Source organism: Staurois parvus, unplaced genomic scaffold (genome assembly GCF_062004578.1).
Source record: "Staurois parvus isolate SC_StPar_1 unplaced genomic scaffold, SC_StPar_1.0 ptg000054l, whole genome shotgun sequence".
In the NCBI taxonomy this organism is placed as follows: domain Eukaryota; kingdom Metazoa; phylum Chordata; class Amphibia; order Anura; family Ranidae; genus Staurois; species Staurois parvus.
The window spans coordinates 3,561,584-3,577,946 of record NW_028317850.1 but is presented as its reverse complement, the minus strand read 5'-3'; the positions used below and the strand labels follow the sequence as shown (position 1 = coordinate 3,577,946).

The 16,363-nt window shown below is 40.3% G+C and overlaps 1 protein-coding gene across 4 annotated transcripts in view; it reads right to left on the bottom strand.

Annotated features, from left to right (window-relative positions):
* The window catches only part of ZNF280D (zinc finger protein 280D), a 105,661-nt gene that overhangs the window by 63,692 nt on the left and 25,606 nt on the right, over nt 1-16,363 (bottom strand). For 3 of the 4 annotated variants that reach the window (XR_016311242.1, XM_089667855.1, XM_089667871.1), the window contains exons 2-9: nt 15,098-15,233; nt 6,802-6,864; nt 6,357-6,721; nt 6,126-6,243; nt 2,462-2,671; nt 2,019-2,219; nt 1,764-1,882; nt 718-947 (exon numbers count right to left, since the gene is read on the bottom strand). Coding sequence is in view for 3 of the 4 variants with exons in the window: in XM_089667855.1 (XP_089523981.1) it covers nt 718-947; nt 1,764-1,882; nt 2,019-2,219; nt 2,462-2,671; nt 6,126-6,243; nt 6,357-6,721; nt 6,802-6,864; nt 15,098-15,233 (1,442 nt within the window). In the remaining variant the exon portion in view is untranslated. The remainder of the gene's footprint in view (nt 1-717; nt 948-1,763; nt 1,883-2,018; nt 2,220-2,461; nt 2,672-6,125; nt 6,244-6,356; nt 6,722-6,801; nt 6,865-15,097; nt 15,234-16,363) is intronic. The other variant, XM_089667862.1, reaches the window with a different exon arrangement.

Sequence of the window (16,363 nt, the reverse complement as noted above, 5' to 3'; positions counted from 1 at the left end):
ATCCACATTTCCTTTTTTGCTGATCTGGAAACTAGAAGTCATTCAATCAAAGCAACATCTAATAGCAGCCTTTACCACAGGCAAAAATACAACAATTATTCATGTGTATCCCCTAAGACAATAATGCTGAATACCGGGATACAACATAATTAATCTAATAGTATATTGAAGAGTAGGCGACTTGATCCTGGTGTTGTGCTGTTTGAAGAGGATTTATTAAACGTGATACAGCAGTTCATGACACACAGCACTAACCAAGAACAGGATATTCAGAGTGTGGCTTATTTAATCTTGCTTTACAGTAAAACTACTTTATTGTAATAAAGTAGCAAAACCATAGCTTTGTAATGTATATGCTGAAGAATCCCACACCACAAAATATCACTTAATGCTTTCATATCTAAAAATACAAATGTCCCTCACCCACCATACTGATTTATAGCTTTCGGGAAAAAGGTAACAGGATGATTAGTGAGGACATTCTCCCAGTAACCTCTCAGATCACAGGGCAACTCTTCTGCTGTAAAAATATAGCAGCAAGTGAGTTTTTTAAAAAAAAAAAAGGTCAGAGTTTCAGGGGAAAACTGGGCATATCCTTGCAGAGACAAAATTAAAACCTCATTTAAATTTCAATGAATGTAAAAATATACATTTCTCTAGCACTGTTAAAAAGCATGCTATTATATGGTAACACCATTTTTCAAAATGCTTACATACCTTATATTGTTTTTGAGAACTTTTTGACAGCTGAAACATTTGAAGGTTGTGTTGGTCTTCTGGTCTTGTTGCACCAGCAGAGGGTCCCCAGCATGCTTTCCATAATAAAAGTCACTGACCAGCATTATTAGTTTTCCTCTGTCACTCTCCTCCACTGTATTTTGTGGTCTTGAAAGTTCTACATTTCCTACTCTGGGGAAAAAATGTTGCATCCTTTCTGGACAACAATACTGTAATCAAGAAAGAAGAGAATTCTTGTCATAAAATTACATGAATAAAAATGATACTTTCTGATGTTTGCTTTATGCCAAGTTTTATTGCTCTACTTATGCAAAGTACAGTCATTATCATCAGGTGAGATACTAAACATTAATTACTCACTATAAAATGTGGAAGGAGCTATAGAAGTTTCAAAAAATTATACAAGTTATTGTTTCACAAGTATGCCACATACTATTTTATTTTTGTTTCCAACACACTCGAACAATAACTGGTTATGCTTTCATCTGGATTTGTACTGCTCTATAATCAGACTTTTCTTCTCAATGAAGCCTAGGTGCAGCCAAAAAAAAAAATAAAATAAACAGCACAAGGGACATAACTTACAGTCAGCAGGAGGTGTCCCTTGTGCTGATGCCTCTTCTGTTAGCAGACATCCATCTCCGCCTATACCCCCCGCCACATCTTCCAATGCGGCAAAGTTGAACAAAACTAGGGGGCTGTCACAGGCTCTCATCAAGAGAGCCCAACTATGCCTGCACTTTCCACCCATAGAAGCCACACTACAACTTCTATGAATAAAACAAGATATATGACTGAAGGGGGGCAGATTTGTCAATCATCTGCCCTGTCCTTTATTCATATATCACTTTTTTTCATAGACGCTGTAGTTTGGCTTCTATGAATGGCAGAGCTTAGTGGACATTTTCATGAGAGCCTGTGGCGCTCCTTAGTTCTTGTGAGCTGGCTTACCACTTGGGATCACATTATCTTTTACATTCTTGTAAACTGCACCTTTACAACAATACATTATTAGACTTCATTACCCTCATATGGTTCTTCATCGGTTCCAAAAGGTTGAAGTGAATATTGCATTTTGGACAAGCTCGAGGAAAAGGCATTCCATTTTTTGTTGGAGTTGTTCCTGAACCGGGACCCACGTTAGCTTTTTTTTTGGAGGAAAAAAAAAAAAAATTAATCGAGAGATCTAGTGAATGTTTTCATATTCTAATAAATATATATATATATATATATATATATATATATATATATATAAAATAAATAATGAAATATGTATTTACCTTTTGTGGGTGTATCCTGCAATGGAGTTGCTTGTGATTGTCTCCCAGACATAGACATAGATACTGTGGGAGAAGCTCCAACTGGCCTACTATCTGCTATATTTTCGTTGGTTTTTTGCTTTTTAGGTGCATCATCTGTGAGATCAATAGTAGCCGCCGGTCGTTTATCAACTGGTGTATTTTCATTTCGACCTATGTTTGCTTTAAAAAAAGAAAAAAAAAAAAAAAAGAGGTTTGTTTCTTGCACAGAACTTTCAAGGAAGGACCACCTTGTCACATGCATGACACTATCCCATATTTACAGCCAATTACCCCACATTTGTATGTGTCATATCTTATGTGTGTCACCGCTGCTTAGCCAATCTCTCCAGCAGTTATGGGGAAGTGTTAAAATTCTTCAATTTACGGTACATCCTTTCAAGATGTGGAAGGCATTCTTATACCTGAGGAGCTTTGTGTAAGGATAGTTTGTTGGGTTTTCTGTGAGTTCTGCAGTAAAGGTTGTTGAAGTACTGGTATTAGGTTGTTTTGCGACATCGATGGGGTAGGAGGAGGAGACCTATGAATAAAAGTGGGTGCTGTCCTTGCTGGTGTAGAAACTGGGCGGATTTGGTGTAAGGGTTGTAGTGGTCGAATTAACGGAGTAGCATTTCCTGTAACAAACACAACACACTAGTTTTTACCATCAACAAAAAGGGAAATACATATATCAATATGGTAAGTTTGGAATGCTCTGTGTATATTTATTCCTGAACCACAGCCATCCAACAGGATTTATTTAGATAAGAATCTTTTAACTATGCTACAAGAAAAGGAAAAAAAACATTTAATAACTTTACGGTGTAACATTAAGTGGCATTTTATTTTGACCAACTATTAACTGCTCCTGTTTTTCATCAACTGACACTTTTCAACAATTAGAGCTCTAAATCCCAGTTTAAAAAAAATGTAAAATATATACAGCAGAACTAAATCCATTAATTTAAAGATTTCCCAAAACCGTTTCATTCAAAGTGGTTGTAAACCTCTGACGTGAAATATGAACAAAGCATGCTTCGTTCCTCTGCTATCAGCATGAATCACTTCTGATGAGTTTTTCTGACACCAAGAGAAAAATGGTGACAGGGGAGAACATAGCCTGTGACCGATAGCCTTACTTATTTATTTCAGGTACTTATATTACTCTGTCAATTTACACAGCAAATTCTATCTAATCTATCTATCTATCTCTATAGCACATTCAGTCCCTAACCCTCATGGAGATTACAATCTAAGATCCCTAACTCACATTCATACATACACATACTAGGGCCAATTTAGACAAGAACCAATTAACCTACCATCCTGTCTTTGGAGTGTGGGAGGAAACCGGATTACCTTGAGGAAACCCACGTGGGCACAGGGAGAACATGCAAACTCAAGGCAGGTAGTGCCATGGTTGGGATTTGAACTGGTGACCCCAGTGCTGCCAGGCAGAAGTGCTAACTTAGCTCTGTTCCTGTGTGCTGTGTAGAGGGGGGGGTGTCCCTTCCCTCCAATCAGCTCTAAGAGCTCTCTTCACTGCTTTCAGAGCTGAGAGATTCTGGGTAAATTCTGCACTTTGAACAGATGTAGACAAGAGAAGACTGTAGATAAACAGGTACAACTTATGTAGGAGGATTTGTTTAATCTCTATGTATCACCTGAGGCCAGTCACTTCACTGGGTTTATGGAAGGTTTTACAACCACTTTAAGGCATGCTGTGAATGATAACTGTCACTGTCGTTTGTGCTCTCAACCGAACTGCCAGGAGGCTAAGATGATAGGGTTCCTTGGCTGTAAAGGATAGGAAGGTTCAGTTCCAGGACACATATAGTAGAATATCTGGTAGGAGATTTAACCTTTGCCTAAATACCATACATGTATATATCATCTTTAATGGCCATTTTCCCAACATTTCCCCCATGCATTCCAGAATCTTCAGATTTTCAAACAGTTGCTCCTGTCCCCCCCTATACATGTAGGCCACGCACAGCCTGTCTAAAAAAAAAATCAGCTGATCCTCCTCCCTCACAGGATGAGCAGGACATTAGATATACACCCTTGTGGCTGCTCTGCATTGTTCAAACTGTAAGCTCCTTCTATCACAGCAGCAGCTGAAAGAATGCACTGCATATGTGCAGGTATCGAATGCACTGGAGTGACCGAGGGGGGAGCACATCTAAAGCTCGGCCTTGTTCTGCTGCTGAGAGGGGGCAGTTACTAAGGTGTTTTTTTTTTGACAGGCTGCACACAGCCTACATGTACAGAGGGGGCGCTACCAACTAACTGAACAGTGGAGGAGTGGAATGTAATGTGCTGGGGAAGCTGGAATAAATGGGGGGTTTTCTGGCTAATAAGGTGAACCCGCCCTTTAAAGGGTTGAAATATGTGGACTCTGAGTTACAGGCTTAGAACAAGCACGCAGCAAATGAAAGTCAAAAAAGGCAAATTCCTTATTCTTTGTCATCAGTATGACAACCAGGGAAAGTGCAAAAGGAAAGGTCAGCAGCAGCAACTTCAATATTTCTTGAGACAGTTTACTTTGACAAACAAACCAAATGCCAAATGAGCATTCACACACCAGACAAATGAAGGTAAAAGACTCTGCAAGACTTTTCTTGCCGAGGCAGATCGCCGGTGCATGTTCCAGAGATATCAGTCATTTTTCAATGAAGAACAGAACAATTGTTCATTGGTCACAAAGATTCTTCATCATCTTTCCAAGCAGTACAATGCACACAATGAATGAAGCAATCAATTTACAAAGCCTGTGGTTTACAGCTCTCTGTCCATTTTGGTTACTCTCGTCCCTGCAAAGACAGAGCTGAGACCACATTTAGGGCCAGTATGTAGAAGATTCTACTGCTACCATAGGTGACCAGACCCTAAAAGGACTGATCCTCAACTATAATACTCAATGAGAAATCCCTCTAAACCACAAAGAGTACTTGCATGCTTTTTAACGATCACTTTGCCCAAGCACAGCAGGCACAGGAACTGAATGCAATCAGGGTTTTCACATCTTTCTTCATATACCATTCACCTTTTTTAACCACTTCCTGTCCGGCCCATGTATATAAACGGCCGGATGGGAGCATTGCAGGAGCAGGTGGCCGTTTATAATCGCCTCCCCGCTTCCCAACTTGTGCGCGCTCCCTAGGAGCGCGCGGCACTGTGATCCAGTGCCTGCTGTGTCCTCCGGACACAGAGGAACACTGATCGCTGTTTGGGACCTCTGTGTGAGGTCCCGAAAAATGTGATCACTGATTGGCCAATCAGTGATCAAATGAATAGTAGTAAGCAAGATGTCACTTCCTGACATCATTGCTTACTACGTGTGATATCTATGATCACCGAGGTCACATGGTACAAGGCTATTCACAACAGCCTTGTACCATGTGACAAGCTGTGACCAATCACAGCTCTCACAGTATTTCTCAATGGCTGCAAGAATGCAGCCAGAGGGAAGGAGAAATGATTGCTTTTACAGCCTTTATGGGTGTAAAAGCAATCAGTGTAATAAAAAATAAATAAATCTTCATCACCCCCCACAAGTAGTACAGTGTCACTATGGTGACACTGTACTGCTGGGGTGACAGTATGTAAAAAAAATACATAAATAATAATATAAAAAATTTATTAAAAATGTTTGAAAAATTATAATTTTTGGTTAAAAAATAATTTGGGTTATTTTTTTTTTTTACTAAAAAGATAGATGAATACATTTTGGGCAAGATTTATGAAGAAAGATTATTTATTTGCAAAAGTTTATAAGAAAAACACTTCAAAATTTTTGGACTTTTTAACTTACGTAGCAAAAAAATAATAATCCCAGTGGTGAATAAATACCACCAAAATTAAGTTTTATTTGTCTCAAAAAAAAGCTAAAACATTAAAATGGTTACAGTGTTGCATGACCACGCAATTGTCATTCAAAGTGTGATAGCACTGAAAGCTGAAAATTGGCCTGGACAGGAAGGGGGTGAAAGTGTCTGGACTTGAAGTGGTTAATTAGCTAAGACCCCAATGCTCAACACACACATACATACACAGACACACACACACAGAGATATCCCCTACACATACCTGTTGCGGTAAGCGTCTGCACACCTTGATATTGAGTTAATGTTGTACTTGGCCGCAAAGCATACATTACGTTATGAGAGTTATTAGCAGAAACCTGTGGAGAGGTCATAATATAACCCTAAAATACAAAAAAGATCAATAAGCTTTCAAATAATTTAACTGCATATAGTATATCTTCAAATATGAATTGACCATTGGACAATACAGCTTGCAAGCACAACAGACATATACCTGGTTTAACATTACAGGCTGTGCAGGGATGGTGGCAACAGGTCGAAGCGGCTGTTGTGACACAGTAGGAAATGTGATGTTTCGACAAACTGGTGGACTGTTTGGCGTGAATGCCAACGGCCTGCAAATAGGCTGCATAACTGGTCTGGGTGGCTGCTGAAAAGGAAGTCCTCCGCCAATAGGTCTCCTTACTGGTTCTTGCATGCCAACAGGTCTTGGTAGTGGTTGAACAATGGCAGAACTAATTGCTGGTCTAGTAACAGGCTGATACATAGGTGCAACCGGTTGACTGACATTAGCAACATTGTGTGCTGCAGTAGTGGGTTTGTAGTTCTTATTTGGTGACTGAAATGTAGTGTTGGTGCCTGCAAAAAAATGAATGTTAAATACATAATAAAGTTTACAAATTACAACAAATACTTGAATTGATATTAAAGACAATTACCTCTACCAGGTGTTCCATTCTCAGCCCTTCCAAGTGAAGCAGGCTGGGCCCCTGAAGAATTGCCTATTTGATTGATTATAAACACAGTAAATTAACGTGTTGAAGGAAACATTGCTACAGCACATAAAATGTACATCAGCTCCTTCTGTAATTTAACTAGCAATTTACAAAAAAATCTGTAGAGAATGTAAGATTCACTATAACCTTTTAACGTAACTTTCCTAATGATTTGTAGATGTAGTTGCTAGCAGAAAAAAAAATCTTCGCTGTTTACTAAAGCAAGATAGACTTTACAATGGAGCTTGACAAATTTGCTTTGAATCTAGGAGCCAGCTAAAAACGTTAGGAGCCAGTTTTTAACTAACAAAGCTTTAAAACAACAATGCGCATGGATTGGCTGATGCCGATGGAAAGAGGGTGTTGAAGAGCCTTTACGCCCAGCAGCAGCGGATTTACTGTAGGAACGGGCAGAGAATTATAGAAGTGACAGTACGTGAAAGAAAAAAAAAACTTTAGTTTTTATATGTTATCCACTTGACCTCCGGAAGATTTACCTCCCTTCGTGAGCAGGCAATTTTTTGCTATACAATGAGCTACTTTGACAAATACACGGTCATGCAACATTGTACACAAATTAAATGAAAAAAAACAATATTTTTTACCTTTTGCTATAACATGTATCACATAAAAACATTTAAAAAATTAAATTTCTTCATAAATTTAGGCCAAAATGTATTCTGCTACATGTCTTTGGTAAAAAATCCCAATAAGTGTATATTAATTGGTTTGCATGAAACTTATAGCATCTACAAATGACGGTATATACTGTATACTGGAATTTTTTTTTATATATTAGTAATGGCAGCTGTGGAATAGTTTTTTATATACTAGTAATGGCGGCTATCAGTGACTTTTAGCAGTACTGTGATAGCAAACCGGACATTCTGACACCACTACAGACACTAATACAATGATCAGTGCTGATAAAATGCACCGTCACTGTACTAATAACAGTGGGTAGAAAGGGGTTAAATGATAAATTCACTTTTTGGACAAAAATAATAAATGCACATTTTTTTGTAGGTAAAAAAATGTGCAATCATTATTTTTGTCCAAAGGAGCCTAGAAAGCATTGCAACAGCGATCAGTAGATCACTGATGCTATGCAGGTCTCCTGCAGACTTGTCAGAATATCTTCTTGCTGTATGGGATGTAAGGCCAAGCAGATAATCTGACAGGAAGCTTCAATGAACTACCAAGGCGCTCCACAACAGCTGCGGCTATGGGAACCCCTGAACACGGGTGGAACATGTAACATGTAATATGTTCCAAAGGTGAGCTTATCCTTTAAAGGATAAGTTCACCTTTTTACCAAAAATAATAAATGCACATTTTTTTGCAGGTAAAAAAAAAAAGTGTATTTATTATTTTTGGTTGCAGGAGCCTGAAAACTATTGCAGCAGTGAACAGCAGATCGCTGGTGCCATGCAGGTCTCCTGCAGATCTGTCAGTATATCTGCTTGGATGTAAGGGCAAGCAGATACACTGACAGGAAGAATCAATGAACTACCACGGCGCTCCATAGCGCCGTGGTATTTTATTGAGAACTACAAGCCTTGTAGATTCTTGTCTGTGCTGAAGACTGTGATGGACTGACTGGATCAGTCACTGGTCGTAGGTGGGTGGTTGCATGGGTGGGTAGGGAGAGGCCCCTCCAGTCAGTTGTACCCAATGGTGGATATTGGAGGTAAACTCTCTTAAGGTCTGGGCTGCTGCCTTTCTGAGGTCGTTTCCATACGTATACTTGGTATAGTAGAAAAGAAGGAGCAACCGACGTCCAAAACAATGCACTTTTGATGGTAGATTAGGAGGCATTTATTGAGAGTAACGCCGAGTACATCAAGCCAACTATTTCAGGAGAAAAGACTCTCCTTTCTTAAGGGCTGTTGTTGCATGCTATTAAATGGGAAAAATTCCCCATCGGTTATATATTTTCTCCTCTGATTGCACAGAAGGTTCAGTCACAGGAGATGCTCTCTCCTCATTCCTTGTTCCTATGGGCTCTGCTGTGAAAAAGAAAGAATATTGGATTGTGTTTTTTCATGGTGCTTTGACCAAGATAAAACACTTATCCTTATCTTGCTGTTTCCGTCCTGCTCTGCAATCTGTTTAGGGCAGAAAAACTTTTTCTCCTGAAACGCATTGGCTTGATGTACTTGTCATTACTCTCAATAACTGTCTCCTCATATACCATCAAAAGTGCATTCTTGTGGACGTCAGGCGCTCCTTCTTTTCTACTATTCCAAGAACCTTGTAGTTTCTCATACACAGAGGACTGGGCAGGACAGGGGCAACCCGCACTGCCAAGTTTTTTTTATTTAACAGCTAGCAGCAGGAGAGAAGATACCCCACTAACTGTCAAAGCTCATCTGGGTCAATCAAAGGGTTAACTGTGTGCCTAGGGAGTGTAATGTAACTGCACTATGTATTGTTTTACTAAGGGATGTGCATATCCTCACTGTCAGCAGAGAGATCAGTGTTGTTACAACACACACCTCTCTCCTGTCACTCGCCCTGATGATCGCTGGGTCCCGGTCATGAATCATTGGCCAGAAACCAGTTATCAGACTGTAATGGAGCCAGATAGACCGCAACCGGGTGGGTTGACATGCTTATGTCCCTTACCAAAAGTGCAGAATCACACGCCTGGAGCCAACAGTGAATAGGCTGACAAAAGGCCAGGCGCCAGGAGTCAATTTGTAGTCGCCATGGCGCATGGGATTTGTAGCCCTGCAAACACTGCCTGACTCCAAGTTCTAGAGTACATTTGTAAACTGTATTTTTTTTTGAGTAATTTATGCAATATATTTAGTAGTGAAATAATCTGGCTTTCATTTACATCGGAGAATGTACGCTTTAACTAAAAGTAAATAAATAAAAAACAGTAATCTACAAAACAGAGAATAACCACAAGTTCCAGTGTTTCCAACTTTGCATAATCCTATTTTACATATAATAACAAAATACGTTGTTTGGGAACGACAGCCATTATAAATAGACCACTAAACGTCATTCAGTTGGGGGTTACAGGTACTTTAAAATTACAGGAGGGAATTTATCAAAACTGCCATACACAGCTTCTCCAGATTATGTCTGCTCCCAGTAAAGCTTTGAAAATGAAAGAGAGAAGCTGATTGGTTGCTGTGCACAACTGCTCCAGTTTTGAGAAATTCCCCTCACAGTGATTTTAAAATCTGACTAGATATAACATGCAGGGGATTGTTTGAGCTGCACGATTCTGGCAAGTAGAAGTAACCAACATGCATGCATAAAAACTGACGGAAAAAATGCAGATTTGACTTGCATAGGCTCGTTCACACCATGGGCAGACACATATGTATTTATTAACCACTTCATGTCCGGACACTTTCACCCCCTTCCTTTCAAGGGCCAATTTTCAGCTTTCAGCGCTATCACACTTTGAATGACAATTGTGCGGTCATGCAAAACTGTACACATATGAATTTTTTAGCATTTTTTTTTGAGAAAGATAAAGCTTTATTTTGGTGGTATTTATTTACCACTGGGATTTTTTTTTTATTTTGCTATATAAATGATAAAGTCCAAAAATGTCACGAAAAAAGTGTTTTGCAAATAAATAATATTTCATCATAAATCTTGGCCAAAATTTATTCAGTTATCTTTTTAGTAAAAAAAAATAACCCAAATTAGTTTATAACCAAAAATTATAATTTTAAAACATTTTTTTTTTTACATACTGCCACCCTAGCAGTACAGTGTCACCATGGTGTCCTGTACGACGATCGGTGTTCCACTGTGTCCGGAGGCGAACGGCAACCCGCCCCTGGACTGCCACCGTCTGGCCGTTTATATACAGCGGCCAGATGGCAAGTGGTTAGGTATGTCTGTTTTTAATTTGTCAAGTTCACACCAAAATACTGGTATCATGTGTGGATTTGTTTTTGTAACAAATTCTCTGCAAGGGCACAAAAAAGAAAAAATAAACTGCTCTCTATGTTCCCTGTCCGCATCTCTTTTTTTTTTCCTGCACAGAAAACTGCATACATGTTGCAGATTCCGCCGCAGAAAAAATCCAGTTTTTGTCTGTAACAAACTCACTTCTGTCCATGACCTTTTTATCACAAACTCCTTTAACATGCTTGTAATTACAGAAACCTGGCTTCATGAATCTGACTTTCCCTCTCCTGCTGCCCTCTTCCCATGGTGGTCTCCTATGGACTTACTCTCCCAGGCCTAGTGGACGCAAAGGAGGTGGAGTTGGAATCCTCCTATCCCCTCAAAGCACTTTTCAGGTCCTTCATTCACCTCCCTCTCCTCATTTGAAGTTCACTGTATTCATCTGTTCTCTCTAGTTTCTTTAAGAATTGCTGTGATCTATTGGCCTCCTGGACCTTGCTTCCTTGATGACTTCTCTGCCTGGCTGCCTTACTTTCTCTCCTCTGAAATTCCCACAATCATTCTTAGTGACTTCAACATCCCTGTTAATCTTAACACTCCTGCTACCTCTAAACTTCTGAGCCTAATCGCTTCTTTTGACCTAAAACAATGGACACATGCTTCTACTCGCTCCAATGGTAACTGCCTCCACCTTGTGTTCTCCTACCTATGCACTCCTTGTAACCGCACCAGCTTTCCTTTTCCTCTCTCTGATCACTCCCTTATTAGCTTCACTCTCTCCTTGGCTTCCTCCTTCTTATCTTCCAACTACCAAACAGTTACCCATAGAAACCTTTGTAATCTTAACCCTTCTCTTCTTTTTTCGGCAACAGATTGTCCCTATGACAAAATCTCAGCCCTGTCCTGCCCCAACCTGGCCACTTCTGTCTACAAAAGTTCACTGTCATCCACCATGGACACATTGGCCCCTCTCACTACACACAGAATTAGGCCCTGACCTCTACAGCCCTGGCAAGCAGACAATACCAGTTGCCTCAAAAAATGTAGCCGTGCTCTTGAGTATTTATGGCGTAAGACTAAGACCCAGCAAGACTTCGACCAATATAAATCTGCCCTTCAAAAATACAATTCTTGTCTCCACGCTGACAAACAGACCTTTTTTATCACTCTCATTAACACCCTCTCACACAATCCCGATTGTCGCAAACGTGCGCACCAGAGACTGACGCAGTCTGCCATTTTGTTAAGAGTAGCCATGTTATTCCCTCATTCTTCCCCCCCCCCTTTCACTCTGTTAGGCACAGTGACAGATGTGTGTGTTTTATAAGTGTCACAGGCCAGATCCCAGCAGGGAGCCATGAGCTGCCTCACATCGTAACATAGGGAGATCAAAGCACCCTTCTGCTCTTAAACTTGGATCTGCTAACCCCGGACTTTGGCAAGTACTTTAACCCTTTCACCTCTCTCTGATATCTTTTTGCTGTGCTATGGTTCTTTGTATATGTATATATATAACTTAGTTACATGTTTGTTCTGTAAATATTTTTATTGCTCCTGTTTGACCGTTTAGTAATAAATCTTTCTTTCTTAAAGTGTTAAACTGTTTCTATAGCTCTGTATTGCAACTCATGAATTCCTGCCTCTAAAGAGACGCTACTGTTTGTTTAAACCTCTGTATAACCGGCCTGCGGACCGTTTTATACAGACGATTATTTCAATCATTATAGTGTTATAACTGATAACGCGAGTTTCCTCTTCCTCTGTACAAAAAGGAGGTGGTGGCAGTGTGGAGGGTTAGTTGCATAATTAACCCGACCCAGTAACGATTGCCCAGGCTGCCGGTACATCGATTGTGGTCCGTTAGCTGGAAAATCGTTGTACAGGGTGCAGCTGGGCGTGGCATTGTTACGCACGTCACATCTCGGTTTTAGATTGGCTAGTCCTTCGGTCACGAGTTTGGGGAGAAGGTCTGGGGTCAGACGCCGCGATCGTGACTTATTAGACGTCGCAGTCGTGGGATTGTCGCATGTTGGTGGCGGCAATCTTGCGATCGTGACACCCATCAACTCTTCTACCTTTAACTCTCTACTTCGTCCTCCTTTACCTGCACCCACTAACTCACTCACTGCCCAGGAGATCGCTAATCACTTCAAAAATAAGAGTGATACAATTCTTGACGAGATCTCCACTGTACAGATATCTCCCTCACTCTACACTCCTTGTCCACTTGCACAATATATACTTCCCTTGTTTAACCCAGCTACTATAGAGGAGGTTGGTAAACTGTTTTCTAAAGCCCACCTAACCACCTGCCTCCTGGACCCTATTCCCTCGCAAATACTTCGGTCACCCTCTGGGTCTATCCTTCAATCTTTAACTCATATCTTCAATCTCTCCCTTTCTACTGGCATCTTCCCCAACTCTCTAAAATATGCGCTAGTCACCACCATACTTAAAAAAGCCTCATGGGACACCACCAATCTTAGCAACCTAAAACCCATCTCCTTACTCCCTTTTGCCTCCAAACTCCTTGAATGTCTAGTCTACACCTGGCTGAGCTGCTACCTTATTGAAAATAACCTTCTCGGTCCCCTTTAGTCTGGATTTCACCCACAACACTTCACAGAAACTGCCCTCTTAAAACTCACAAACGACTTACTAACCGCTAAAACCAATGGTCACTATTCCATACTCTTGCTCTTGGATCTCTCCGCTGCCTTTGACACAGTTGACCACCCCCTCCTCCACAAAAAACTCTATTTACTTGGTCTCCATGACTGTACTCATCAGTGGTTCGAATCTTACCTATCTCACCACACCTTCAGTGTCACTTATAACTCTACTTCCTTCTCTCCTGCTCCTCTTACTGTCGGGGTCCCCAAGGTTCTGTCCTTGGACCTACCCTATTCTTGATCTACACTTCTTCCTTGGGTCAGCTTCCCATGGCTTCCAATACCATGTCTATGCTGATGACACACAAATCTATCTCTCTACTCCTCAGCTCACCCCATCAGTTTCCTCATGTATCCCCGATTTACTAACAGACATATCAGACTGGATGTCACACCACTTCCTAAAACTCAATCTATTCAAAACTGAGCTCATAATATTTCCTCCCCCACGTGTCTCTTCCCATAATTTCTCGGTCAGGATCAATAGCACCACTATCAACCCATCTTTGCATGCCAGGCTGCTAGGTGTAACCCTTGATTCTGAATTATCCTTTCAGGCCCACATCCAATCCCTGTCCAAATCATGCCGCCTCAACCTCTGCAACATCTCCAGAATACGCCCCTTTTTAACTAATGATACCATGAAGCTCCTAATTCACTCCCTGGTTATCTCTCGCCTCGACTACTGCAACTCCCTCCTCATTGGCTTACCTTTACATAGGCTATCCCCCCTCCAGTCCATCATGGATACTGCTACCAGGCTCATCCACCTTACCAACCGTTCAGTGTCTGCTACTCCTCTCTGCCAATCCCTCCACTGGCTTCCACTACCCCAATGAATAAAATTAAAAATACAAACAACTTACAATGCCATCAACAACTCTGCCCCCAGCTACATCACCAACCTGGTCTCAAAATACCATCCAAACCGCTCTCTTCGATCCTCCCAAGACCTTCTGCTCTCTAGTTCCCATGTCACCACCTCTCATGCTCGCCTCCAAGACTTCTCCCGAGCTTCTCCCATCCTATGGAACTCCCTACTCCAATCTGTCCGGCTGTCTTCTAATCTCTCCACCTTCAGACGATCCCTGATAACCTTTCTCTTTAAAGAAGCCTATCCTGCTTCTACCTAGTAAACTGCCATTTATTTTCTCCATCAGCTCATCCCCCCACGGCAATTACCTTTTGTATCACACAACCCTTCCTCCTAGATTGTAAGCTCTAACGAGCTGGGCTCTCTATTTCCTCTTGTACCAAATTGTATTGTAACTGTAATGTCTACCTTCATTTTGTAAAGCACTGTGCAAACTGTTGGCGCTACGTATATAAATCCTGTATAATAATGATACTAGTGTTATGGTGTGAATAGGACACAGAGACAACTGTTTTCTTTGTGCCTTTGCAGAATGCGTGCAGAAAAACTCATGTCTCTGCACATGGTATGAATGAGGCCTAAAAGAGAAAAATCAACTGTCAAATTGTAAACAAGCTCAATGGCTACCATTGCAGCTGTGAGGTTATTTACAATCTTTAACATATCTGCTGTATTAGTTGCAGTGGTGGCAGTAAAAGGGGTAAGTTAAAAAAAAAAAAAAACCAACAAAAAAAAAAAAAAAAACATTTTTGCACTACTATCTACGTAAAGATGTGTGCCCAAAATATTATTTTGTCAAAATGAATCTTACCTGTGTTGGTGGTGTTTGAACCACTAATTTCACGAACAAAGATAGGTTCATCATCGTCTTCATTATCTTTTTCTTGTTGTTGCCACGGTTCAAGTTCTTCCTCCTCACATTCCATCAAAAGTTCAGCCATTTCATCCTAAAAAATAAAATGAAATATCAAATTCTAAGTATTAGTGATCACTGGTTTCATTTTCAAACACTTGCTGTGTTTGTTCTTGAAGTGAACAAAAGTTCAGGTAAAGACAAGGCTTTTCGTAAATAAACCCCTAAAGGTTAAAATACAACTAAAGGCAAAACTTTTTTTTTTAAGTTTTGGACAGAGTGGAGATGGATTAGAACCCCTGTCAGTTTTTACTGTTGTCCATGCCCCCATTAGGGAGATTCATCCTATTTGTCCTGTTTACCATTATCAATGAAGGGGATACTAGAAAATCCCAATATTTGGGTTGTCCCCAGAAAAGTAAGAGGGGAAATCTTCCAATGGGGACAGTAGTTCTGGTGACTTGGGGGCCCCTAGGGATTCCCTTAATTTGCAGGTATTTCCCTCTCACTTCCTGTTTTGGCTATGGAACAGGAAGTGAAGGGAGTTCTAATGGAACACAGATGGCAAAAAAATAAACTGACAGTTGTTATGACTGTCCCTTACTCTATCCAAAATTAAAAAAGTTTTGCCTATAGTTCTACTTGAATATATAATCATACACTTTAGCCCATGGTAAAATTACTGTTCTTGAAACCAAAGAATGCCCATGGTTTAACCCCTTATAGTAAATGACCCAGGCAGAGCTAATAAGTGTCTGCCTGCACCCTAATTCAGGTCTGGCCAACTCCTCATTTACATCTTCCCATTTTCTCTGTGGTTAGTCTGGCTTCTCATTGATCACTGAAGCATTAATTAGAATGACAATGTCAAGTATGTGACAACCTCAAGACAAGCATTAGTTTTTGAGGTGTCTACTTTTTAAAAAGAGGTCATTTTGGGGGTATCTGTACTGTTCTGGCATTTTCATTTAATGTCTTTTATAACATAAAGAAAGGGAAACCAATGTTTTTCAAAAGTTTTGTTTTTTTTTCCTTTATTAGTAAAAATTACAAAAAAAACAGTGGTTATCAAATATCACCAAAAGAAAGCTCTATCTCAGAATTTTCATTTGTATACACTATTTCATGACTGAGTAGTTGTCAGCCAAAATATCAAAGTACTGAAAACTGAAAATGGTCTGAAAAGGAAGGGAGTGTAAAATGCCAGTATTGAGGTGGGTAAAA